The sequence below is a fragment of the Drosophila pseudoobscura genome, chromosome 2 (genome assembly GCF_009870125.1).
Source record: "Drosophila pseudoobscura strain MV-25-SWS-2005 chromosome 2, UCI_Dpse_MV25, whole genome shotgun sequence".
Lineage (NCBI taxonomy): Eukaryota > Metazoa > Arthropoda > Insecta > Diptera > Drosophilidae > Drosophila > Drosophila pseudoobscura.
In genome coordinates, this window is record NC_046679.1 from 8003959 (window position 1) to 8030947 (window position 26989).

General features: G+C 38.8%; 2 protein-coding genes across 5 annotated transcripts in view; one reads left to right on the forward strand and one right to left on the reverse strand.

The window, feature by feature from the left end:
• The window catches only part of jvl (javelin-like), a 75936-nt gene that overhangs the window by 9040 nt on the left and 39907 nt on the right, over nucleotides 1-26989 (forward strand). Inside the window, exon 1 of one of the 4 annotated variants that reach the window (XM_015183154.2) lies at nucleotides 2333-3199. The exons of the other annotated variants lie outside the window; for them this stretch is intronic. Coding sequence (XP_015038640.2) covers nucleotides 3197-3199 — 3 coding nt within the window. The 5' untranslated portion in view covers nucleotides 2333-3196. Of the gene's footprint in view, nucleotides 1-2332; nucleotides 3200-26989 lie in introns of those variants that run through there. 4 annotated transcript variants of the gene reach the window in all.
• On the reverse strand, nucleotides 19242-20963 carry LOC117183242 (uncharacterized). Its single transcript, XM_033376478.1, has 2 exons — nucleotides 19723-20963; nucleotides 19242-19652 (listed from the first exon to the last, which is right to left on the reverse strand). The coding sequence occupies exons 1-2, from the start codon at nucleotides 20803-20805 to the stop codon at nucleotides 19623-19625; spliced, it is 1113 nt and encodes a 370-aa protein (XP_033232369.1). The 5' UTR covers nucleotides 20806-20963; the 3' UTR covers nucleotides 19242-19622.

Below are 26989 nucleotides of genomic sequence, written 5' to 3' on the forward strand. Positions count from 1 at the left end.
TGTATCTTTCAAGAGGTGATGCCATTACTGCACCGTCAAGTGGCCCGTGAAGGCTGTAACGCGCGGATCCCAGGCAAAACGCAGACCGAGGGAAGCTGCCGCATGACGCGCTACGCGTTAGCCGAACAGAAGGCGAACATGCAGGAAAGATAGCTGAATGTAAGCTGTGATTCTGATCATATTTATGGTATCTTTGGGATCGAAGCTTGACCTAATTTTGAACCGTTCCAGAAGAATCAAAAATGTGCTCTTATTTATACGCTTTGATGGGACTGTATCTATTCTTAAAGAAGTTTTTTTAATGATGAAAGCAGATCTTTTTAAGGGTTTAATATTCTTACGATACTGTTCCATCACCACGGAAATGCGAAATTCTCGGAATTGCACAATTTCTGGTACCTGTCCCCAAGCAGAGTCTTCACTGTAGCACTGTATTTTTTTATCTTATGCAAAAATTTGTCAGCCTTTAAATAATCACAGTCAAAGCATTTCTTCACACATTTTATGGTTTCAGTGTGTACACCAGAGATATGCAGATCATAAAAGTGTGTCCATAGATACGATAAAAACATGCATATGATAATGTCTGTGCAAGGATTGTTTGCCGTGAGGTCTAGTCTTTGTGGTGGTATGGGTAGCCATGACAGGGCAAGGCAATTAAAATGTATATGGAAATGAATAATAGGCAATAAAACCAAGGGCTTAAGCGTACGATGATTGTCTTATCAATTTTCCATAAATAAACAACAAAATGCGAGACTCAAGTAGGGGTTCCACACACACACCCTTAAGAGAGAGAGAGCGAGAGAGCGAGAGAGCGCGAGCGAGCGAACGGGTCATTGATTAAACCTTTTGCGGTAAAGCCATGGCAACCGTTCTGTTTGTGTTTGTGTTGTGTGCCCTTCATGTGTCCCACTCGCACTCAAGTGGAGGAGTCTCGTCTCTCGTGTGCGAGTGTGTGTCTCTTTAGGTCTCCTTCTTTTTCTGCTCGCCTTTGCGTGTAATTAAGCCAAGAGTGCGAGTGAGAGAGATAAGAAAGGCCGTTGCCAGTGGACAGTGGGTCACTCGAGCGTTGTCTTGTTTGGTCCGAGTCTTTGCTGTACTTGTCCATGGCTCTGATGGGAGATGGCGATGGCGATGGCTGATGTCTTGTCTGCCTCCATATGGAACTGCAACATCAACACCATAATAAAAACTAATGAGGCACAGTAGACGCTCCACAAGATGGATCTGGGATGAAATATTAGTGGAATTCCATTTAATATTGTACAAATTGGGTTCTTTGTACCTTTTGTAGGCAATATTTTCCTCTCTCAAATCTGCCGGTTTGTTGTTTGTTCTTATCGAGCTACCCCTGTACCTAGTTGCTATGGCTATCTGTTCTGGTTCTCCGTGTGCCAGTGCATTACCCTTTGCCACACATTACGCGGCTGCCTTCGTTTGATTTCTTTATTTCTGCTTTCTTGGGCACTCCGCCGAAGGCTCCTACTAATTATCTGTAATTGATTGCATCTAAGCGGGCGCCCGAAAGGGGCAAATGTTTACCTACAAATTAAATGCATTGAACAAACAAAGTGCGTAAATAAACAATAAGAAGACCAGGAGCTGTAAGTGTAAGCATTGCATGAAGGTCTTATGATATGATCCCCAATCACCCAACAAGACAAAGCTCTTAGCTCTCTCACTCTCTTAGACGGCTAGCTCTCTTTCGCTCTCTCCAGCTGGAAACTCTTTATTCAGCTCGCTGATTCACTCAAAATTGATAATTAAACACAGAAAATAACAAATAAAATTTTGCAAAATAAATAACTTCAACCAAATGATTGTTTTTATTTTTGAAAACTTTTGAATATGAAAAGTTTACTTCTGTTTCATACCACTCAAAAGTTTCTTTTGTCTCTGTTCCACTCATGAGTCATGGCCAGAGTCCAGCGCTAGTTGCCAGGGCTAGCAGTTAGCGAGAATTTCACTCAAATTTCCCTCTCTCTCTCTCGCTGGCTCACGCTCTCTTGGATATTCAGCGCCGCACAGCTGGCAGCTCAAATGAGAGTGCGCCCTGCTCAAGTTTGCGCTTTGTTGCTGAGCAGTGAAAATCATTTCTTCAGTATTTCAATAATATTATAAATATTTCAACATGTACTCAGTATACCAAACAAACATCGTCTTTACTCTCTTTGGAATATGGATTTGTTAGGGGGCTATGGGAAGGCATGGGCAATGTTGCTATCACGCGATCGCTCTCTACACCATGATTCACAGCATGTTGAGAAACGGGGTGAGCTCTGGCTGGCATGCATTGAAATTTGCTGGAGCGCTTTGCCTGCTGGCCATACCTTCTTTTGTGTGTTTCTCTCGGCAACATGAGTAGTTTTCCAGCAACTTGTGGCCGAGCAACATTCGAACGGGAGCTCTTTTGAAAACACGGCCTTGCCGCCCCATAACTAACTCGGGCCGCGGCCAACAATAAACAAACAGAAAAAGTAGTGTTGCATTTTTTTCGAAATTCAACAAAAATTACGTTAGTTTTTGTTTTTTGCAAAAAATTCGAAAATCCCCGATCTTGATCTCCGATCTGGGGCCGCGTACAACGCGATAACGCATTGTTGTTAATTTTTGTCTAGATACTGCAGTGGTGTATCTGCGAGATACATTCGGTGCGACACGTGTGTCTCAGAAGAGAGAGAGAAGATTCTGCGTAATCTGAATCACAGGCCCCAGCGCGTGCGTATGCGTGTCTGTGTCTGCATCTGTATCTGTATTTGTGTGCGTGCGTGTGTGCATCTGTGACAAAGACGCGCTTCGATCGCGTTCTACATTTTCGCGAGAGAGCGAGACAGAGTGCCAGCCGTATCTGTGCTCTCGTTTTGCATACTAAATTAAATATATACAAAAATCGTTTTGCCACTCTATTAAGTTGAAAGTTACGTAGATTACGAAACCCCCCACAAAACGCAAAAAAAAGTGAAATTTCTTATACAACAGAAGATCAAAAAGGAGAAAAAAGAAATTTAAATAAAAAGATACCTACGTATTTATCTTTGTGTGTGTGTTTTTGTGACATATCAGAGACACACCAAAAAAAAAAAGATACGCCTTCATTTTGGATTAATCAACCATCAGAATCAGCAGTGGCATGCCACAGTGCGGCCTCAACATTCTCGCCGAGACCCGCTTTCAATGAGATTTAACTAGATAAATGGTGCGTATCTTCCCAGTCCATCTGTGGTTTTGATAGATTGAATTCTTGCCATATCAATCGTTTCCATTCTGGCCGGAAGTCCGAGTCACTTTAAATCGGATTTCGGCTCTTGGGAGACGATTTTTCTCTTTTCGATTCTCTCTGACTAAGAGGTTTATTTATTTCAACCGCAACTTAGTTTCCTTGATTGTTGGATGACTGCTTAAGAAGTTTGGAAGTTAGTCATACTTGGGTCTGGCTTTGGGTGAAAGAAAAACAAAAGAGATTTGCCTGCTAAATAAAAAATTGTTGGCTTTTGGATTTTAAACCAAATCTTTAAAGGGAAGGGAAATCTTTAAATTCTATTTATGTCAATATAAAGAATTCCGTATCTTTAGACATCTAAAAACCCCTAAAAAATATCATCCAAAACATCACCTAAAAACTCCTGTAAAAACTTAAAAAAAACCCAATCTTTTTTATTAAATTATCTTTAAATAAATGTATACAAATTCCACTCCATTTATTTTAAATATTTTTTTTTTAATAAAAAAAAAATTAAATTTCTCTGTGGGGGAGAAAAATGAGAAATTTTAAGTGGATTTCCATTCTATTCCATTTTCTTTTATTTTTAAGTTGGTTTTTTTTTAGTAATATAAATTTCTTGTCTTTGGGTGAAAGAAAAAAGAGAGATCTCAAAGGGATTTAAATTAAAAATTTCATTATATACTAATATTTTGCTTAAAGAACTTTTCAAAGTATTAGTATTTTTTATGAACTCTAAAAAAAAGTCAGTACATCTAATTCTGTTCTTACACGGTTTTATCAGGAACCAATATAACGTTTAAAAAAAAAATACGTGTGTATTTTCTTACCACTTCGATGGCTAGAAGTTCCTTTCTCTTATGGGAAATTTGTGCAGCGATTGACACTTATTGGAACCCCAAACTAAAGCAACATCCTTCAACCACTTTTCATGTGTATTCTCATTTATTCCATTAATATTTATGGCCTTTTCCAATACATAATATTTAATGTAAAATTCAAGCCCATATAAATCATTCTTTCCATTGAACTGAAGGGTTCAAATTGTGAGTTCAACCACCTCGAGTCCACATGCGAGTATCTGGCTACGTGTAGCACCCGCATCCCAGTAATAACCTTACCCAACAGAAATAATTTGACCCATTCCAGGAGGGGGGAGGGCGCCTGCCTGCATGATGTTATTTTTTGCACTGTACTTAAGCCACCCTCTTCTCTCCCTCCCCCTCTTTGTCACTCCTTGCCTGTCTCTCGCTCTCCCGCTCGTGTTAACCTTCTTTTGCATTCACTTGGCTAATTATACAGACAAGCTATGGAATGACCACGACAACGTTGCCTCCTGCCTCCTGCCTCCTACCAGCGGTGGCCTCCGCTGCTGTGTTTATCTTGTTAATTAAGCAACAACTAACTACTGGTTAATTTTTAATTGTTACAACACAATCATTTGCTTGTCGTTGTTGTTGTCGTTGCCCGCTCTCGGAGATGGTGGGACTCCGTTTAGTGATTCCAAAAAAAGACTGTTATTATAGTCTAGTCGCCTGTCTTGCCCTAGAGTTCTCTTGGATTGATTATGCACGGTCTTGACTCGGTTCGAAGCACACGAGATGGATCTGGAGCTAAAGCTGGAGGTGGAGCTGCTGGTTGTCTGGCTCTGATGGGAACTCAAGTGCAGGCATATCCATGCGGGCTTTATAGAGTGCTTATTTGTGGTATTTTTGTTGTAGATTTCTGTATAAAACAGACGACAAGCAGACGCGGGGGTTTTGCTTGGAATAAAGCTTATCGATTTAAAAAGAATACAAGTTGGAAAAGGAAAAATAATATGATTTGCAGTAGTTACAAATCTATTTCTTTTTATTAATATTTAATTGTAATTTGCAAAGTTTTATTGGGTTACAAGAGGCCACGCATCGATGCTCGGCCTTGAGGGCTACAAGCGAAAGCCCGAGAATTGCTTAAACAACATGCATGGCGTGTGCATGAGGGGCACATCTTCTTGCTCTTGCACTGCTCTAAGTAGGGGCTATCCCTTCTCGCATGTTCCGTTCGGTTCTGTGTTCCATCTAGCAATTATTGTTATTCAACTCGTTCTGTATCTGTATCTGTATCTGTGTATCTGTATCTGTTTGTCGGTGCACACACACACACATTGTTGCCTATATTTAAACAATCTTTTTTACTGCCTGTCCGTGTCCGACGTTTTTGTTTGACTTTTGCATTGCTCTGTGCTCTGTTGGCATTTTTAATTGTTTTTGACTGCGTTTTCATACGCGTTTTCAGCCATTTGTTGTTTTGTTTGTTTAAATATTTCTTTTGTATAGCGGTGAAATTTGTCGCCAAAGCGATTTGGTCTGGGCGGGACTCCATTCGAAGCTACGAAAATTGAAGACTGGCTTCACAGACCCCAGCCCCCGGTCTCCCGGGCACACGAGCATTCCGTCTGTTAATTAAGTTCTCCACCAAAATGGTTGCCTTTCCTTTTTCTCTCTCTTGTTTCTGCCTCGACTTTTGTTTTCCACTTTACATGGCTAATTGCTTTATCGAAAGAAAAAAACAATACGAACAACGAACAAAGTTGAGGAAAATGAGAGCAAAACTAATTACAAATGTTTGGGCATTGGCAGAGCTTTGATATATATAAGGGTTGTGTTGTAACCACAGATGATTTTTCCTAAGCCCTAAGCTCATTTATTCAATTTTATTTCCTTTGAACCGAGTACAACTAAAGAAAACAGAGAATTATGGTTTAATAAAACACGTTAAAAGACTTTTAACACATTCCCTATATTTTAAGACATAATTCTTTGCTTTAATAGTATTTATAATATTATCATTAAAAGCCTAAAAGAAGGATCATAACATCATTATATGCATGGTCGAGATACAACAAAACCTTGTAATAATCATCCTTAAAACCCCTTAAAGAAACCCTTGTAAATTAATATTTTACCAACATATCGAGGGTCTCAATAAATTTCATATTTAAAAAAAATATATTTCCTAAAAATTAAAAGAGTTCCTTATTTCGATTAAATAAATATAAGGCTTAATTTTGGACCATTTTTCGTTAAAAACAAATTTAAAAAAATTGCAGTAACGTAACGTTTTTAAGAATTGGTAAATCTTATAGAAATTGCATTAATTTAAGAGATAAATTAATTTTTCTTTTGAAAATCGCGTTGGAAAAGCTTAAAAGCTCTCTGAAAAGCAGGCCCTGTAATCGTTTGATGCTTATTTAAGAATAAAATGATTTAGGAATTAAATTATTTAAGAATTAAATGATTAAAAAACATAAGGGAAATGCTTTAAAAACCTCCAAGAAAAGAGCTTAAGCTTTACTAATTCCATGTTCCAACCCTTGGAAAATATTAATCCTACCAGTTAGTAATCGATCTCTGCCACCATCTGTTTTACTATAATTATACAAATATATTATGCCAAATGCTATTCCGAGAATTCTTATCAGCAATCAGCTGTTTTGGTCGTTCTGGTGGCATTCGATTTCCATTCAAGAGTACTCATTTCTGACTCATTTGCACAGTTTGCTCGTTTATGGCCTTTTGTTTGTTTCAAATGCAAATGCAAATCCATTTGCCATAGCTGTCGTAACAGATAATATAGTATAGAACCACCATATAGCCACCTTTTGCCCTTGAAGTCCAACGAAAGTTGTACTTTTATTTGCTAACCAACGAAACTGTAGACTGGTAGGACCCTGCCCCTGCCACCCTTCTCTGTCCCTCTGTTATTCTGTGAAATTTCACACATTGTAGGGGGAGACCCCTCTGGGAAGTGGCACAAGATTGGGCAGGCCAAAGCGTATAATATATGCTTCAATTTATTTTTTATTTATTTGTAAATTAACTCAAATATTATTATGATTTCGCAGTTGCAATTGTCATGTGAGTTTTTTGCCTAAACCTAAAAAATATGCATAGAAGGCAGTAGTCGATCAAAGGATACCCATTAAATGGATATTATATACAGGTATAAATAATTTATTAGCAAAACCCTTTAAAGATGGAAATGCCATTAAGAAACCCTGATGCGAAGACTTGGTGAACACTCAATAACCTTTACCAGTACTTACAGACATTTACCAACACTAGAATTGTATGAGATTTGATTTCAAAGCTTTCGAAGCTTTCACGAAGGTGCATACCTGGACCAGAGACCACGCAATAATCTTTACCAATACTTACATACATTTACCAACACTGAAAGTATATGAGGTTTGACTTCAAAGCTTTCGAAGCTTTCACGAAGGTCCATACCTGGAGCAAAGACCACGCAACAACCTTTACCAATACTTGCAGGAATTTACCAACACTGAAAGTATATGAGGTTTGACTTCAAAGCTTTTGAAGCTTTCACGAAGGTCCATACCTCGACCAAAGACCGTCAGTAGAATGAAGCGTTGAACGGCTTTCTTCCGTAAAATCAAATCCCCGACCACCTCACATTTACAGGGTACCATTTGAAGCCTTAGTTCAATTTTTATCACTTGGCTTTTGTGCAGCTGTTGTTGCTGTTTTTTTCCGTTTTCATTTTCGGCTTGCCTTGGTGGGTACTCGTGTGTGGGAGGAGGGGTTTGTCATTGCCTTGTGCCATTGTTTGGTTTGCTTTTTCTCACTCTCGTGCCCTGTTCTACTTTCTATGCGGCTGTCGCATGGGTCGATTGAAAAGTTTCACAGCTACACTCAGACACAGACAGAAATAAATCATCATAATTTCGTAACAATTGAATTTAGAGCGTAATTGCCGTAAATAAGATAAAATTGCAATCACTGAAAATAATAATCAAACTCTAAGCGATGCTGGAGCTGGAGCTCTGGAGCCGGAGCTCTGGAGCTGCTGAATGGAGCAGCACGAGCCGTTGGAGCCGGAGCCGGCGTCGCTGTGGGAGCATTGAGCCAAGTCGGGGCATAAATTGCGCTAATAAAGCGCACAATTAAAGTCCTCATCGCAGTCGTAGCTATCGTCGGGCAAATTGGCAACACTTTCCAATTCAAACGAGTTGCAGATTCATTTGAGGCACCACCGCCATCCACCAGCCACCAGCTGCTGCTGTTGTTGCTGCATCTTCTGCTGCTGCTTCGTCTTGGGCTGAAATTAAATTTGGGTTAGATGAGAGCGAGTTATTGGGAAGTCGTAATGGGTCTCTACTACCAATATATCAAGGCGGCAAATATAATAGATAGTACCAGGAAATAATACCAGAAAAATACTAGAAATAATAGCAAAAATACTATAAATAATACCAGAAGAATGTTAGAAAATATACTACAAAAATACTTAATATAATACCAGAAAAATACTGGAAATAATAACAGAAATCAATTTGAAATAGAAGTCAAAATATTAAAGATAGCATCAAAAAATACTCAAAATAATACCAGAAAATCCTAGAAATAATACCAGAAATTACTAGAAATTTTACCAGAAAATACAACAAAATATTACCAGAAAATATTAGAAATAGTACCAGAAGATATTAGAAATAATTTTAAAAAAATGCTATAAATGATACCAGAAAAAACTAGGAACTATACCAGAAAAATACTAAATATATTACCATAAAGTATTAGAAAAATATCAGAAAATACTAGGAATTATATCAGAAAATATTTGAAATAATACCAGAAGAATGCTAGAAATAATACCAGAAAATACTAGGAATTATACCAAAAGAATGCTAGAAATAATACCAGAAAATACCAGAAATAATACCAGAAAAATACGATCAAAGTAAAGCAGAAGAATACTACATAGATACCCATACTAATAGATACAATTACTAAAAAGTTACCAAAAACTACCATAACAAATACATAAAATACTGAAAGTAATACCAGAAAGCTGCCTCTCATCTTCCGAAAGGAAATTTTGTCAAATATTTGATGCTTGCACGCTGCTTGTCGAATGGAATGCGGAAATACTATTGTTTGAATACCCCATCAGAGGGGTATTTCAGGTTTCCCGAGATGGTTTGTAACGCAAAGAAGGCACGAGTTAATTTAGTCGATCAAGGGGAATTACTTTCACACCTTAAACCGTTCTAAGATTAATCTTAAGCTCCAATATCCATCCGCCAACAGATAGATGATATTTCTAGACTCCCCTTGGCCCCCCTGCACTTGCAGGGTATATAAACGTCGCTTTTCCAGAGCCAGCTTTCATGCCTTATTGTTTCTTCTTTCGCTTTTTTCATCTGCCTTTGGGCTATCTTTGTTTACGTGCACTTTCCTCCGTTGCCCCTTCCTCTGGCTTTTGTTTGTTTTGTGATATTTTCGCGCTTTCCGCTGACGTTTCGTTTCCCATTTCCCCAGCCAAGCAGCAGATGAGGTGGGGGCCCCCGCGGAATGTTGCCATGTGGCAGCGTCGACCAGACCAGACCAGACCAAGCGAATGCATGCGTTTTCTTCACATTTTCTTTGGTGCATGACATTAAAGTTTTAAATTTAACAACAAGCTAAATGTCGGGGGGGTCTGTTGGTTCTACTTACAGGGCCCTCAGCCCCCTTCTTCGGTTCTTATGGGTAACCCCCCTTAGGGCGAACTTTGAAAAGGTCAAAAGTGCGTTTGAAACTGACTCAAGTCTTGGGTTGTGGTCTGCTTTTTCAGCTTGAAAGTTTTAAGGGCCTTAATTGAACTTTTCAATGAAGGCGGGGTAATGCGGGAGTGCACCTCGGTCACGGTTGATACCAGTTTATCGGGAGAATCGGAAGATATCCCATAAATGACAGATAGTACAGATAAAAGCTGATTTTTCTGCACTTAATCTATTAATTCTTCCCATTCCCATTTAAATGGAAAATTTGATGTGCATTTTCCGATTGGTGGCACGGAAATTGCGTGCCACGTGAATGGCAGCGGCGCTGTCTCCATTTCTAAGCCTCTCTTATTTTTGGGAAAATTTTTCGCCAGACAAATCGTGCAAATGTCAAAAGTTTGACAAACATTTTGAGGGTTTCCGGGGGGGTTTCATCTGACCCCATTCGAAAAACTGATTAAAATGATGATACTCCAGCCAGGCAGTGCCCTTTTTGTGTCCAGCACGCTTCTAACTTTATTGAGTTCGGGTTTCTTGGAGCCAGACTCAGACTCCATCTCGAGCCGGGCACGATTTACAGCCACATTTAGATTTAAACTTGAAAATTTTTCGTTTCTGCGGCTATTTCTATTTTTACCAGCACGTTCTGCCAGTTTTTTTTTGTGTTTTTGTCCAGCTACCTGCCGCGCTACGTGGGAAGGCGGCGGAAAATGGTTTGGACCAAACTGGACGCATTTTTCGGCGGCAGAAGGAAGTGGCCCGCCTTTGTTGCCTTCGAGTGCAACAAGTTGTGGAGTTTGTTGACTTGTCGCTCTCTCGATTTATCTGCGTGTTAATTTGAGCAATTAACATGGTAAATTAAGGAAGCACCAATTCGCTGTAGATTTTGCCAACATAAATACACACCTCGGGCGGGTTGCTTGTTAACCTGCCAACTACAACATGATCAACATCTCTTAGGTTGTTTTTTTTTTGGCCATGTTTCTTTCTTTTTTTTTTGCACCTCAAGTCTAAGACAAATCAAGGAAATAAACGGTTTTAGCAACCCAAAACTTAATTACTTTTAAAATTCGACAAATTAAAATTTTAAATAAATTTCTAATCAATCAATCATTCTCCAAAACTATTGAAAATTATATTCTAAAAATATTTCTCTAGGATTCGGATGCGTTCATTCATTTGTATTTGTAGACGTTGAAGCAGAAGTTAGCTTTGCCGAGGGGCACTGCCGCATAACGCGTGACAATTATAGTTGTACCAATGAAATATTACACTTCGACTTTTACCAAAAGATTCGGCAACAGTTTGATCATGCAGGGCTCTCTTTCTTTTAAAGTGTTACTTTGTAGAATGACGCGTAGTTTCTGGTATTATTTATGGTATTTTTGGTACTTTTTCTAGTATGATTTCTGGTATTATCTGTAGGGTTCTGTATTTATTTTTATAGTAATTTTGTGGTATTTTCCTGCATTATATTTATGGCCTTATTTATAGTACTTTTCTGGAATTATTTCCGGTAATTCTTTGTTATAATTGTTTCTGCTATTATTCACAGTATTTTTTTTCGTATCACTCCAAGTTATTTTCTGTTTTTATTTATAGTACTTTTATGGTATACATTCTAGTATTTTTATGTTATAAATTCTAGTATTTTTATGGTATAAATTCTAGTTATTTTATGGTATAAATTCTAGTTATTTAATGGTATAAATTCTAGTATTTTAAAAAATTGTTTAGGCTTTATTTACGTGAGAATAACTCTGGAAAAAGGCCTTTTGGTAAATAAATACGCTAAACAGCATTTGGGGGAAGAAACTATTTCTGTATTTATGTGTTTATGATTTCCCAAGGAAACTTTGTGTTGAAAATCATGCCGCGAAAAGTCCGAAGAATAGTGGACCGCTCCAAAAACTCGACAGAATTGCATTCAAGGGTTTATGCTCTTTTGAAAATATTTGCCTTAATTATTTAAATATATATTTACACTGTAAAAAAGTCATTAATGTTATATGCAAAGTCGTATATAATACTTTCTTGCCCAGTCGGCTTTCCTCTTGGCTTTCTTTGCTCTATGCCGCACAGTGTTTTAATGCTTTTTTAACAGAGTATAAAAACCACCTTGCGCCCAGTTAGTCATTCGGCACAAGCGCACACAGATACACACCCATACAGTGGCTACGAGCCCCCGATATGGCCAGTGTACAGTTAACCAATTGTTAACCCAAATGTGCTGCCAACTGATACAAAGACAGCGACGAAGCGAAGGAGAGGGCCCGGCAGGCAGGCACTAGGCATCGCTATATCGAGGTGCGCCTGCGCAGCACATTGCCAACTGATTTGTTGCGCATTGATTGAAGGGTAAATTACACCTTGCCACATGCGATTCAGTGCGATTCGATGCGATGGACGGACACAGAGAGTGTGCAAATCTTTGCCCAGAGCCAATATATCCAGCAGATACACTGGCGTTGCTGTTGGCTTACTGCTGGCTACTGCCGGCTATTATTTATATTTGTAGAATTCCGTTTGCAAATACAAATTTGTGCGCTCGTTGCTATTTGTAAATTGCGTCACCTCCAAAGCTTCGGTTTCGGTTATGGTACGCCTGGGTGTCCATGTTTGGAGTCGCCCTCTCTCTCTCTCTATCTATCTATCTATCTGTATCTGTATCTGTGTACCGGTGTATCTGTGTCAATCTGTGGCCATAACTGCATACATATTTAATTCGATTTCAATGTTGTTCCATTCCAAGTGCGCTGTCACGTAATTAAAGTCACATAAACTTTGAATAGTTTTTTTTTTTTCTTTTTTGGGTTTTGTTTTTAATAACTTTTGTTGTAGTACGCGTAGGCATTTCCACCAAAAGACTGAAATAGATACCAACGGCTACCGAAGTAGAGCCACTTGAGAAGTTGAGTGCGTCACTTGCCATGAATTTGGAATATGGAATTTCGAATGGGTTTCGATGGGTGGTTCCGTGTCAACGGATATGTGGAATTCACCTTACTCGATTGACATTCATTTTAATTAGGGTTTGAGTGGAGATCCCCTACTATTTTTAGAGTTCATAGAGCGAGACATTATGGAGTTTGATTTGGGGGTTTCGTGGGGAGAGTAAATTTATAATCAGGTGCTTTAGATTTCCATCTGCTAACTGGTATTGGGCACTGCAATAATACAAAATAAAAATATTAAAAAATAAAAATATTAAAAAATAAAAATATTAAAAAATAATATTATCACAAAAAAAAAATTACAAAATAAAAATATTACAAAATATAAATATTACAAAATAATAATATATAAAAAAAAATATTAAAAAATAATAATACATAAAATAATAATACATAAAATAAAAATATTAAAAAATAATAATATATAAAATAAAAATATTAAAAAATAATAATATTAAAAAATTATGATATTAAAAAATAATTAAAAAAATAAAAATATTACAAAATAAAAATATTAAAAATACAAATATTCAAAAATATTTTGAGATATATCTGCCAAGAATTGATAAATAATCTATAATTTCGGGTTTAAGCTCTCTTTGTGCTCTTTTGGGAGTCTGTTCTTCGAGTGCGAGTGCAGAGGGAATAAATCAAAGGAACGACCTCGTTTGGTCGTTTATTGGTCGAATCGTAGAGCAGCCAGTGTGCTCTTCTGTTGGCTCTGCTCTTCAATACTTTGTTCTTCGTTACTTTGCTGGCCGTTACTCTTGTCATTTGCTGCACTCGTTGGTTTTGCTGCGAATGGGTGAGTGCGCATTGGGCGACTCGCTCAGAGAGGATTAGTAGTAGCGAGGCGATAGGAGCTTTCGTTGAGCGTTGTCCTTGGTGTTGCCTGAGGGCAAGCGATAGGGAAATGTGTGCCCATGTAGTGCGTTTATCAAGGGAAAAAAAGGAATGTTTTCCAGTGTATCTTTTTCTAAATAGATGCACTTTCTTCTGGTCTCATTCTGTGATGTACGCGCTCCTTAGTTGCCTCTTGGCCAATTGCTAATGTCTTAATTGTATTCCTTTTTACATTTTTCCACCAACTATTAATTACCTTAATGCCCAACTAGTAGCTGGGCCAATGTCTATTTGATTGTCGTTAAGCAGAAAACACCTTTATTACTCACTTTTTAACGACAGGCAGGCAGCCCGGCAGGCCGGCAGCATTTCCTTTTTAATTAATGCCCCAGCCACCGTTTGTGGCGTGTTGTGGCGAGGCCTTTTGGGCCAATGCCGTCGAATGGCCAACAACTTTATGACACTCAGTGAGAGACACAGAGACGTGTACCTCATCACAAGATACATAGATACAAAGACAAATTGACGGCCGTTACGGATATGATGATGACCTCATTTCTTGGGCAGAAACAAATCTTAATTAGCCAGAGTCTCGGTCGTGTTTTTGGTTCTAAGCCAAGCTTGGACTTCTCTGCCATGAATAATGTGATTTTAATAACAATTTTCCACACATTATTTAGGGAACTGCTGCCACTGCCAGTGCCCCTGCCATTGCTGGTCAATTTTGGCATTGTTTTAGTTGTTGTGTTTTTTATTTTTAAATAATTGTTGCAATCAAATGTAATTACAAATGCATTGGAGCTGTCCATTCGTCCGACTGTGTTGTGTTTCCTTTTTGAATGGCAATTACAAAACAAGACAAAAGGCAAAAACCAAGCCAAGCGCTCAATTATCGTTGCAACTTGCAACAGCCCCAAAAGCAACATCAACAACAACTGCAACACGGGCCAATGGAGGGGGGAAGGAGGCATGGGGACTGGGGACTGGGGACTGTTGTCGATGCGGTAACATGGCTCAATTTCGGTTGCTGAACATTATTATTATTTCGCATTTGCGAACAATATTCGCTTATTGTTCGAAAGATAGGAGGCCCCAAAAGCAACACCAACAACAACAACAGCAACCAAAAAACGATAGCAACAATTGATCATATTTTGGTCAGACAACAGAAATGGAAAAACTGAAAGATGATTACGAGCTGCAGTTGCAGTTGCAGCAGAGAAAAATGCTTGCAAAAGTGTCGATGCGGGGATACTCTTTTTAAAAATGAAACTTAAGAACTATAACAGAAAAATCTTATGGAGGTCTTCCTACACTATTTAAGAAATGCAATAAAAATATAAATTAATACTAACATAATGTTGACACTGCATTTAAAGAAAAGATTTCAACGTCCATACAGACCAACCATTACCAACCAACAAATATGTAAAAATATTAAAATATTAAAGAACAAAAATATTAAAAAATAAAAGTATTTCAAAATAAAAATATTTCAAAATAAACATATTTCAAAATAAAAATATAAAAAAATAAAAATATAAAAAATTAAAAATATAAAAAATTAAAAATATAAAAAATTAAAAATATAAAAATTAAAAAAAAAATATAAATATAAAAAAATATAAAAATTAAAAAAAAAAATACAAATATAAAAATAGTAACAAAATTTTTTTAAAAATAAACATTAAAATAATAAATATTAACAAATAAATAAAGGTATTATAACATACTAGAAATGATACAAATATTACAAATTTCAAAAGTTTAAACAATTTTAAATATTAGAACTGTGTATGAAAAATGATTAAAATATTAGGTAAAAGTAAAAGTAAAGTAAAAGTATGACAAATAAGTATAATAAGCATAACAAATGTAAGAAAAAAATGTATTTCCTCCCCACAAGCCGAAATTTCTGGAATGACTTTTCGCTCTCCGAATTCCATGAAAGACTTCCTCGTTGGTCTTCATTGGTCTTTATTGTCTGTGGCCAACTGGTCTGTCAGCCAATGGAACTTCCAAAAGCTCTTGAAAAACTATGATTTAAAAAGATTAAAGCACTACCAGAAATATAAGTATTGGGAGTTACAGGTCTTGTTGGTTCTATGATATTTGCGGACTTTAGGGGTTTCGTGTCTCAGGGCCTGATGCCCACAATCAAAATAATAATAAGCAAATTAAGTACGATTTAAATATTGTAGGCCGTCTAACCCGGGAATTGTAGTGACCAATATCGGTGCGTGAGTGAACTGTATAGGTATAAAAACACAAGCCCGGTGATTTAATGTAACTCTTTTTTATTAGCTGCGCGTCCGTCTCTCACAATCGCCATTTACAAAGTGAACTTACTCTCTTATCGATGTTTCTTATCCGATATCTCACTATTGGTATTTCCCACCGAGTGTATCGATGGTGCGGTAAATACCAATGCGCGCTGTATGCTATTTTAAATACTAGTTGAATGCCTCACTAATTATTACCTTGCTACAATTCGGCCATCCTGACCGGAGTGCTCCTGAACTCCTTACATTTAAGTTAGTTTCTAGATAGGTTGATTTATTACAGTTGGGTGTGGTTTACTCTTAAGTTTACGTGTTACAATCATTTTCTTCATTTTGATTCCCTGTGACATTTGCATTATTACCATTTTCAATCCACGGCTTCATATTTGCCACCGCCCAAACTCCTTTATACGGGATCCTTGATTGTTGAAACCCCTCTACATCTTCTAGCAAATACCTATCATTTTTTAACACCTTTGATATCTTATAAGGTCCTTTGAACTTCGGGATAAGCTTTTTAGACACCCCTGTATGAGTGTCGAAATTTCTCACCATAACTAGATCATTATCTACGTACACGTGTGGCTCCCTTCGCTTTGAATTTGTTGCTTGTTTGTTATAAGACTGTATTTTTTCCTGATGAGTGCCTGCTACTGCTCTAATCTTTTCTATATCCCTTGTTGTCCGCTGTTCGGTTAGTTCGTCTAGATGATCTTTTAGTAAATCTGAAACCTTTCCTTTTTGTACGACCCCAAACAACATTCTGCTCGGGTGTTCATTAATTGTTCTTTGAATTGTGTTGTTCATCGCGTGTTCTACTGTTTCCACTACCATATCCCAATGTAATCCTTTTTCCGGGTCAACAAGCTTTGCAATCATGGGTCCCAAACTTCTGTTCACCCTTTCTACCTGCCCGTTGGCCTGTGGCGACCCTGTTGCTATCTTTACGTGTTTAACATTGCTCTGTTCTAAGAATTCTTCAAACTCTTTTGACGTGAAACAGCTTCCTCTGTCTGACACAATGCATCTGGGTCTACTGTAAGCTCGGAAATAATCTTTCATTGCAATTACTGCTTCCTTTGTGCTAGTGGTTTTGGTCGTATAAAGTCTTACGAATTTGGTGAACGCGTCTATTACTACTAAAACATGTTTGTTGGCCCTGCCTTTGTCGACTGGCCCGAAATGGTCGATATGTACTACCTCGAATGGTCCTGACCCTTTTGGTATGTTGTGTAAAAACCCTTCCTCTTTTCCGTGTTTTGCTGAGTACGCTATGCATTTTAGACAGTTTTCAATGTGTCGCTTGGCTTTATACCTTACGTTTGAGATCCAGTAGCTTTTCGATATAGCGTCAGTCATCTTGTCTATACCGACGTGCCCTAGTTCATCGTGGTACTTATAGAGTACGTGGCCTTCCATTTCCTCGGGTACGCAGAATAGGATAGTATTGTTATCTTTTTTCCTGTATATTATTCCGTTTCTCATCTCATAATGTTTGTGTTCTGATTTCTGTAACGTTTCTCTCAGCTCCATCAGTTTGTTATCTCTGTTTTGGCATATAATTAAATTTTCTTCAAAGGTGTTTGTGTCTACCGTGAGTATCTGAACGGCTCTGCTTAGCGCATCTACGTGTTGCATTCTACTTCCTGACCTGTGTTCTAACTTGTAGTCATAATTTTGTAACTCTAACGCCCAGCGAGCAATGCGTGGATTGAGTTCTTTTTTGTTTAGAGTCATAGTTAGCGCGTTGCAGTCTGTCACTATTTTGAAGGGTATGCCTTGCACGTATACTCTAAACCGTTGTAGTGCATAAATTATCGCTAGTGTCTCCAGTTCAAAGCTGTGGTATTTTGCTTCGGTAATTGTTGTCCGCTTGGAGAAATAAAACACCGGGTGCATTCTGCCATCACCCTTCTTCTGCATTAGAATTGACCCGAAACCTAACGAACTTGCATCGCAATGTAATTCTGTCGGATCTCTGGGATTGTAAAGTGCCAAGATCGGTGCTTCCAACAAATTACTTTTGAGTTGTTCGAAACATTCTAGTTCTACGATACCGAATTCAAACTTCCTGTCTTTTTTGACCAAATCATAAAGGGGCTTAGCTTTCGTAGAAAAATCTTTTACGAACCGTCTAAAGTAAGAACATAACCCTAAGAAACTCTGCACTTCGTTCGTTTTCGTGGGGACTGGGAACCCTTTTACTGCCTGTAATCCCTTCGTATCTGGTTTAATTCCGTTACCCGATATGGAATAGCCCAGGTACTTAACTTCTGACTGTAAGAATTCGCATTTATCAATCCTTAATTCAAGTTTATTCTCTACCAATCGTCTCATCACTTCTTCTAAAATTTCCATGTGACTATCACTATCTTTTGTTGCTACCATAATATCGTCCATGTATATTATAACTTTGTCTTCCTTTACCATATCTGCAAAAATTTTGTTTGTGAATCTTTGAAACACCGCCGATGCATTTCGTAACCCGAACGGCATCCTCAACCATTCGTATTGTCCCATGGGGGTCGTGAACGATGTGTATTTAACTGAATCTTTATGCATAAATACGTGGAAGTATCCATTCTTCAGGTCTAACTTGGTGAAAAGTCTTTTCCCTGACAGTTTATCTAGTAGGTCGTCTATAAGAGGTGTTGGGTAATTGTCCTTTATCATACCTTTATTAAGTGTGCGATAATCGACGCACAGTCTCAACTCTCCCGAATTCTTTTTTACCAGTACTATAGGCGAAACGTATTCTGACTCACTGGTTCTGATGTAACCTTTTTCTGTGTATTCGTCTATCATTTTCTGTACTTGGGCTTTTTCGCTATACGACAGTCTTCTAGGTGGGCAATGAAACGGTTTTTCGTGTTCGAAATTCAACTTCATTTCCCACTTGGTTTGTGGTAAGTTTGGTCTTTCTGCGTTTACATACGCTGTCCTAAACATGTATTTAAGTCGTCCTGCGAGTTTTTGGCTACAATCTGTCCCTACTTTCAACTCCCAGTCGTTTTCTTTGTCTGGATACTGGCTTGGTAGTTCGTTGAAATTGGTTTTTACGCTCTCGCAGGTATCGCTGTCTTCCAGACACTCAACCATTGCAGAACACTCATTTTCTACCTTGCCTCCACTTTCTACTTCATGCTTATTCTCTTTATCACCCTCATCTTTTACTTCACATTCATATTCTCCTAAACACTCATTCTCTATTTTCCACTCATTTTTTTCTAAACACTCATTTTCTCCTAAACACTCATTTTCTTCTAAACACTCATTTTCTCCTAAACACTCATTTTCTCCTAAACACTCATTTTTTTCTAAACACTCATTTTCTTCTAAACGCTCATTTTCTCCTAAACACTCATTTTTTATTTCACACTCGTTTTTTGTCTCACTCTCCTTCTCCTTGCAAATGTCACTTACAATTTTAAATTTGCATAAATTCATAAAATCCCTACCTAACACAGCCTCATAGCCCATCGACTCGTCTGCCACTACTAGTAATTCAAAGTTGATTCGATTTTTGTTAATAATTACAAAACTGGGTATTTTACCAAAGATGTTAAGTTTGCTATTATTTAGTCCAACATAAGCGTAATCCGCATTTTTATTCAAAATAAATTCAATTTCTCTGTTTTTCTTGTCTTTGTTAAACTTATATAAACTTAAATCATCTTCTTTGATTTCGTTCGAACTTAATCGTGAGCGCTCTTCCACTTTATTTAGGTTATTTTCCGACTGGTGCTCTAGACACGATAACTTCATAAAACTTATTGGGCTCCCTGAGTCGATGAGGCAATCTAAGGACAAGCATTTGTTATTGTAATTGCTAATGTATATATTAAATTTGTATATATAATCGTTATGTACCTTGTACTTCTTTTCGTCACAGTGTGACACCTGGTGACTCATGCTGCCGCATCCGTAGCACGCTCCTCTTTCGCGCTTGGGCTTGCGGCACTCCCCTGCCACGTGGCCCAAAGAGTTGCAGTTGTAGCAGCGAATGGGTGTTGGCGAGGCTCCAGTGTTTGCCCCTTCAGTTGAACCGTACTTCTTTGGCAGCATGATCTTCTCGAACGCCTTGAGTAGTTGATATGGAGCGCCAAAGCACTGCATGTGGGCTTGCCTACGCAGGCCTACATCTGGGATACCTTCGATGACTCCGTCAATAAACTCCTCGTCGTCAATGACTATGCGGGATGCCAGCGACACTTTGGCGTTGAAGTACATCGAGAACTCCTCGCCACGTGCCCATGAACGGGACTCGAACTTGCGACGGAGCAACAGTTTGCTTTCCTTGGGATGGAAAGTGTCTTCCATGACGTTCAACAATTGATCGATTGGCAGCGACATGTGCTCCGGACTCGAATGCAGCCACACCAATGCTTTGTCCTTAAGCTTCGACATTAGCAGCATTAGTAGCTTCTCATCCTTCAGTTTGTTCACTTTTGCGACGGCCTTAAACTGCGCGATCCAAGTTGTGACGTCATCGTTGTTTCCAGAAATGTTGCCATGATATGTTGGCAACATGTCTTTGGCGGCATTTAGCAACATGACGCCAGCGTCATTGTTGGCGGCTGGTGTTGTGTTCTCTCCTCTCCCTTCCTTCTCCCTCTCGCTCTGCAGCTTCAGCAGCTCGATTTGCAGTTTTAACATTTCAACCTCTGCTCGATATTCGCCTTGGTTGTTGTTGTGCCCAGGCGCTTGCGGTGCTTTTTCGTTCTTCTCTTTGCGTTCGCTCTTCGTCGAGTCTTGATCTGCGGCTGCCTCATCTTCCCTCTCGTTCTCGCATGTTTCGGCTGCCGGTGGTCCCTGTCCCCGCAGCTCTACTGGTATTTCGTTAAGTCTCGCTGCCATGGCAGCTTTGCTTCCACCTTTTGGTAGATTGAGGGACTCCAGCCATTCGCGCAGCTGGGCGGCCGAGAACTCCTCCGTGCCGACCAAGTCCGACATGTTTTTTTTCAGCGATGGCGTCTTCGACGGACGAGAAAATAAAAATTTTCGCTATTTTTCACTGGCGGCGATTGATCGTATCCCACTTCTGAAATTGTAGGCCGTCTAACCCGGGAATTGTAGTGACCAATATCGGTGCGTGAGTGAACTGTATAGGTATAAAAACACAAGCCCGGTGATTTAATGTAACTCTTTTTTATTAGCTGCGCGTCCGTCTCTCACAATCGCCATTTACAAAGTGAACTTACTCTCTTATCGATGTTTCTTATCCGATATCTCACTATTGGTATTTCCCACCGAGTGTATCGATGGTGCGGTAAATACCAATGCGCGCTGTATGCTATTTTAAATACTAGTTGAATGCCTCACTAATTATTACCTTGCTACAATATAAACATTATTAAATTTAAAAAGGCCATGCAAATGTGCGGGTTCAAAGGTGCTCAAATTGCTTTTAAATTGCCCAACGTATGGGCCACGCCATGGCGGCAGCATTATTAAAAGCCAGCGACAAGCTTATTTTTTTGGAAAGGGCATGGAGACACGAGACCAAAAAAAAAGGTAACCCAGCTGCAATCGGGCCAATGTGCAACGTGCTACGTGCAACGTTCCATCAGCGTCCCAAGATAAACCCCGAGAGGGAGGAGGCGGCTGCGACGGCGCGGCGTGGCGTCTCGGCTAACTGTAATGTCGTCAGCGATCTTGGCTTGACTGGCCTGACGACGCCATTATGAAATGGCAACGAGCAGGGGGGGCAGGGGGGCAGGCGGGCGGCAGGGAGCTCGGAATGGAGCAAACAACAGATTCAAAGTTTGTTTTCTTTTGTCGGACACTTTTCACCTGCTCTCGGCGGCCCTGTCTATTGTGTGGCAGGCAGGCAGGCAGGCAGGCCATGCAAATAGAGTCTCTGCTGCAGCACGCCCCAAAAAAAAAAAAAAAAACAGGCCCCAAACTCTGCAATCTGGTGCTGCCACCGCGTCGTCCAGCTGTGGTGGTGCCACCAGTGTTGAATGTTTGCACTTTCGGATCACCACTCGAGGAGTCACTGGAATTGCTTACCATTAAGCACTCCGTCTGTTGCCTTTTTCAATTTCGGTTTTGCGCCATTATTGTGAAATTAAGATGTTTGCTATCTGATAGATAAAAGCTGCATCTCTGTATCTTCGTATCTGTCTCTAGTTTTTTTTGTGAACTTTCTATGGCATCGTAAATTGAATATACATGTCGCTGATTTCAGTTGACTTTTTCGTGTGAACTATTTGGCATGATAAGATATGCCAGCGAGTGGGCTAATTATGTCTAGAAACTCTATTCGAAACTGACACAAAAACGTAGTCAAAGCAAGGGAAAAAATCTGTAACAGCAGCAGCAGCATCTGTATCTGTATCTGTATCTCGCATAGAACAAAACTTTCACCCGAAAAGAAACACACATTGGAGGCACAAGGCACCACCACAACAATGACAGCCAGCGACCGGCAACAGTTGCAACAGTTTTATGGCTTAAAATTTACACTCTTAATTGCCGGTTCTAGATACACGTACACATGTATCCACGAGATACTCGAGCGCAACGCATCTGTACGCATCTGTGGCCATTAAGAATGATCACCGTAGACCTGCCCCACACAACAGACACAACAATGAAAGAGAAAATTGATAGTTAATGCAACTGCAATTGGAGCTCTGCGGCAGGTTAATTGAGCGCATTAGCGGTTCATAACCGGAGATTTCACCGGAGTACGTGGAGGTTCAGGGAATGTAGTACGGACATACATGTACATATGTACATATGTATTAGAGTGCTCGGCAAGGGGAGGGAGAAAATACATACATATAGTGTATCCATATGTATAGTAATTATGCTGCAGGTCCGGGTTGCAAGATACAAAAAGTATAGTAAACTATAACAAAAAAATAAAACAACAATTTCTAACAAACTAAAAAAATAATAACAATAAATAATAATACAATTTAAATATAAAAAATTACAAATTAACCCAAAAAAATAGTGAAAATAATAACCTAAAAAAAGAATAAAAATAATAACCTTAAAAAAAAAGTAATTAAAATAATAACCCAAAAATAAAATAAAAATAAAATACTAGCCTAAAAAAATTAAATAATAATAAAAAAAATTAAAAATACTAAAAAAAAAAAATGAAATGTAAAAATAAATAATAATAAAAAATAATAGATAGTAAAAAAATAGACTATAAAACATAATAAATAAAAAAAATAATAGTTAATAATAATAATGAATAATACAAAAAATAGATAATAAACGATTATAAAAAATAATACAAAATAATGATAAATATACAAAAATTAGAGCACAAAAAAATAGTAATACAAAAAAGAAAGCCTTAAATCCTCTTAGATAACTGGAAAAATTCTTCCAGAAGATGAGCTTGAAATTTGGTGAAACGTTTGGAGTTACGGCACACGTATCGCGACACTAAGAAATACTTATATATATAAGTATATATATATTTATGAGATCTGCTTATGCCTTCTAAGGCACAGGTTTCTCTAGTATTTTCTAGTTTTCGAAAGCCAGGTGTTCAAAGAGCCAAAGGGCAGGTGTTGCGTTCATTTGGACTATAATAATGAGGCGTGTGGAATCAGATTCTGCAATCTAGTAGATATGATTCTTTATACTTGTGGCTATTAAATAAATCTATACGATTTTAATTATATTCAATTTAAAATGATATCTATAAAACGACCAATAGTTTAACATTTATTTTGAATGGGATATGCTTTCCCCAGTCAACTCCTGTGTTATCTCTGGGACTGCTTCTGTCGATCTGATTCAAGATCATTTAACTGATTCCCCATCGAACTCGAGACTCAACCCTGAGCTATAACCATCTTTAGTTGTGCGTACGTGAGAGCTCGTTGCAAGTTTTGCGGTTGCGATGCCATTTCCATTTCCATTTGTGCAACTGGAGCTGCAGCAAGCGGCATTCAGGCGATTCAGGCGATTCAAGACCAGAATCAGACACCCACTTGTGGTTGTCACTGTGGCACAGTGCAGCACCCGCTGTGTGGATAATTTTCCAGCTTTTACGCTTAAGTAGGAAAAGCGTTCGTGAGTGTAAATTGTGTTAAGTTCTTTTTGGCTTTCTCGCTGGCTGTTGGCTGCTGACTCTGTGGCTTTCTATTTTTCCCCCGATGCTGCCTCAGTTCTGACTAATGACAATTGTCTGGGGTATGGGATGGGGGAGGGGGGTTCAGCGTTTTGTTGGAGTAGGAAGTGGGGTCCAACCTCTTTCTTTTGCTGTATATTTTTCTTGAAAATTCTGGAGCGTCATAGTTGGTCTTTAAAATTACTTACTAATGATAATTAGTGGCATTATTTTCCCATTATTCTTCTGAAAGAGGAAGGCAGACGTTTCTTTTAACTGGGCGTGGGAGTGCCTGCCATTCAACTCCAAACTGGTGGGTAAAAGATTTATAGCCACGACTTGACCCCACACCTGGACACATGACAAATTATGAAATCAATTTCGCCAAGGATTTTTAATTAAAAAGCAAAAAAAAAAATCCAATAAAGTAAACTAATGTTTTTTCCATTGTTTTGATTGTTTTCCTTGTGCTTTCCATTTCGTTATTTCTGTTTTTTTTTTTTCAATTAAAAATAAATGGAGTTTTTGATTATGCAAAAAAAAAAAAATAATAAATAAAAGAAAAAGATACTGCATCTTGTATGCTCCATTTATTGGCCAAGATTAGCCTGCTGGCTGTTTGCGCTTTGTTTGCCAGCTGAGAGTCTCAGATACAGGTACAGATACATCCAACAGCAGCCATCATCAGCTTTGGCTTCATCGTGGTCGTCGTGTCTTTCAGTAGTTGCTTCTTCAGCTGATGCTTCCGACTTTCTCCAGTCAAAACACACACACACACACACAAGCACACTCGTGTGTGCACAGATACAAATGTATCTGTAGCTGTGGCTGTGGCTCGGCGTTATAACAAATTCAGAGTGTGGATGGCTGGTGGATGGCTCTGCCTGGCCAGCTGCCTAATGATCCGTCTATGTTATAACTTATATGCAAACCGGCTGCCAAATTGAAATGTGCACAGATTTGGGCTCTCTCTCTCTCTTGGCCATTTGCCAAATATTTGTTTGTTTCTCCTCTCACTCGATGTTGATGTTGATGTTGATGTATCTGCCGCCAACTGTTGTCCGTTGCCTCTGGTGTAAACAATTTGGCATCATAAATGCCTCCATATTACGAAATTTGTCAGCTGCCTGAGGAACGAACAATACGCATACGTCATGGTTTGTGGTTTTCGGGAATCTTATCCAATAAAATTCTATAATTATGCGTGATTTTTCCCCAGTACTATCTTATCTCACCCCTCGAGCATTGTATCTAGAAATTAATTGTTTATCTGGAATATTAGCTATATCTAATATTGTATATGTATTTATATCTAATCAGTTTCGTTTTCTTTTCACTTTTGCAGGTGAGTTCATATTGCAACGTCGTGTTATAGGCTGACTTTTGGGTCATTCTGGTAAGAATAAAATGGTGGTCTCAGCGCCCGAAAGTTCATGGTTCCACCACTAAAATATATACAAAAGATAGATGATGGGTTACCCTAGGAAACCCTTGAATATTTAGCAGACATTTTATTGTTCTTATGACGGATTTATTCGGAATTTAGTATGGTAAAACATTTGATTTCGGAATGATAGCTATTGGAACTTTTTCTGAGGTTTCAAAGGGATTTAATCTGATCCATGATCCATTAAAAAGTTACTTAGATATTAAGATAATAAATGTTAAATAGAAAAAAGCATCATTCATGTACTGTTAGGGCGTTTGAGGCACTCGTTTCGCTCGTGGGCCAACCCCCGGCTCTCTAGCTTGGCTTGCTCGCGCCGATATGAGTAAGATATAGGGAACATGATCCAAAACCTTTTTATATAACAGAGATATATCTTTATGGACAAGGGGAGGGAATATGGAAGAGAAGACGGCAGTTTTATCGAGTAAGAGTCGAGAGAGAAAGGAACAGAGATTGTGGGTGAGCGCAGTGCTCTCTTTGAGCACATAGAATGAAAAATCACCCTTAACTGCTAAGCCACACTGGTTGAGACAGAGCGGGAGAATAGAAGAGAACGCAAACTCGTTTGGCAAGGGATTGTTCTTTCGATCTCCTCAAACAATCTAATTTGTACAAATAAAACCTGCTAAAATTCAAGGTTTGGCTTAGGCGCCTATAAAAAAACGTATAAAGTGTTTCTCAGAGATGCTGGCATCGTTAAAGCTTATACTTTGGTGCATAAAAATAGCCTTAAAATGTGCAAAAATTCTTTGGAATTCCCTCTCAACACTGGTTGAGTTTATAGAAACGAAAAATCCGCTTAAATGCTGGAAGTTGCAGCACACGTGCCGCGACACAGCGACAAATATCACCACGCACATTCTACTGTATACGTAATACTCCTCAATAAAATCCACTACAAATAAAACTACCCTTTCCTTAAGGGGAATGCCTTTCGAAAGAACACACACACACGTCTGGGATTTTATTGGGCAACCGAGCGAGGCCTCCCCCGACGACCCAGGGAGCCCCAGAGCCAGAGCCGTCATCATCTGGCCACCGTCTCTGGTCTCTGGTCTCTTTATGTTTCACGCGAATTTGCAGAAGAGCGAAACAGAAAATACAAAAATGCTTTATATGCAATTATATTAAATTATATTCGCGTGGATTAATGACTTAATGACGGCTGGAAACCGAAACCAAAAAGACCGAAAAGAGCGCGTGTTTTTAATTGTTAAATTGCTGGCAAAGAAAACAAGACAGAGACATAGCCATTGCAGATACGAGCAGATATGTTGATGTTTTGCCAAATTTGTGTCATGCCCCAAATAAGACAGATCCGCCTGGCCAAGCCACTTCCCCACGGATGTGGCCGGGCTGCTGGCCGTCGAAACGGAAGCGGGCAAAACAAAATGTATTTTCAAAATTGATAAAAAATGCTATCCATCCATGATGGTGGTTGTTGGATGTGGATGATGATGCATGGCCAGGAAATCCAATAAGAAACCACATGAAAACATGACCAACTCTTGTCCATGGCTATATTTAGCCAATGGAAGCTCCTGTCTCCGTCTCCATCTCCGTCTCCGTCTCCATCTCCGTCTCCAGCTCTCTGTCTGAGTCCG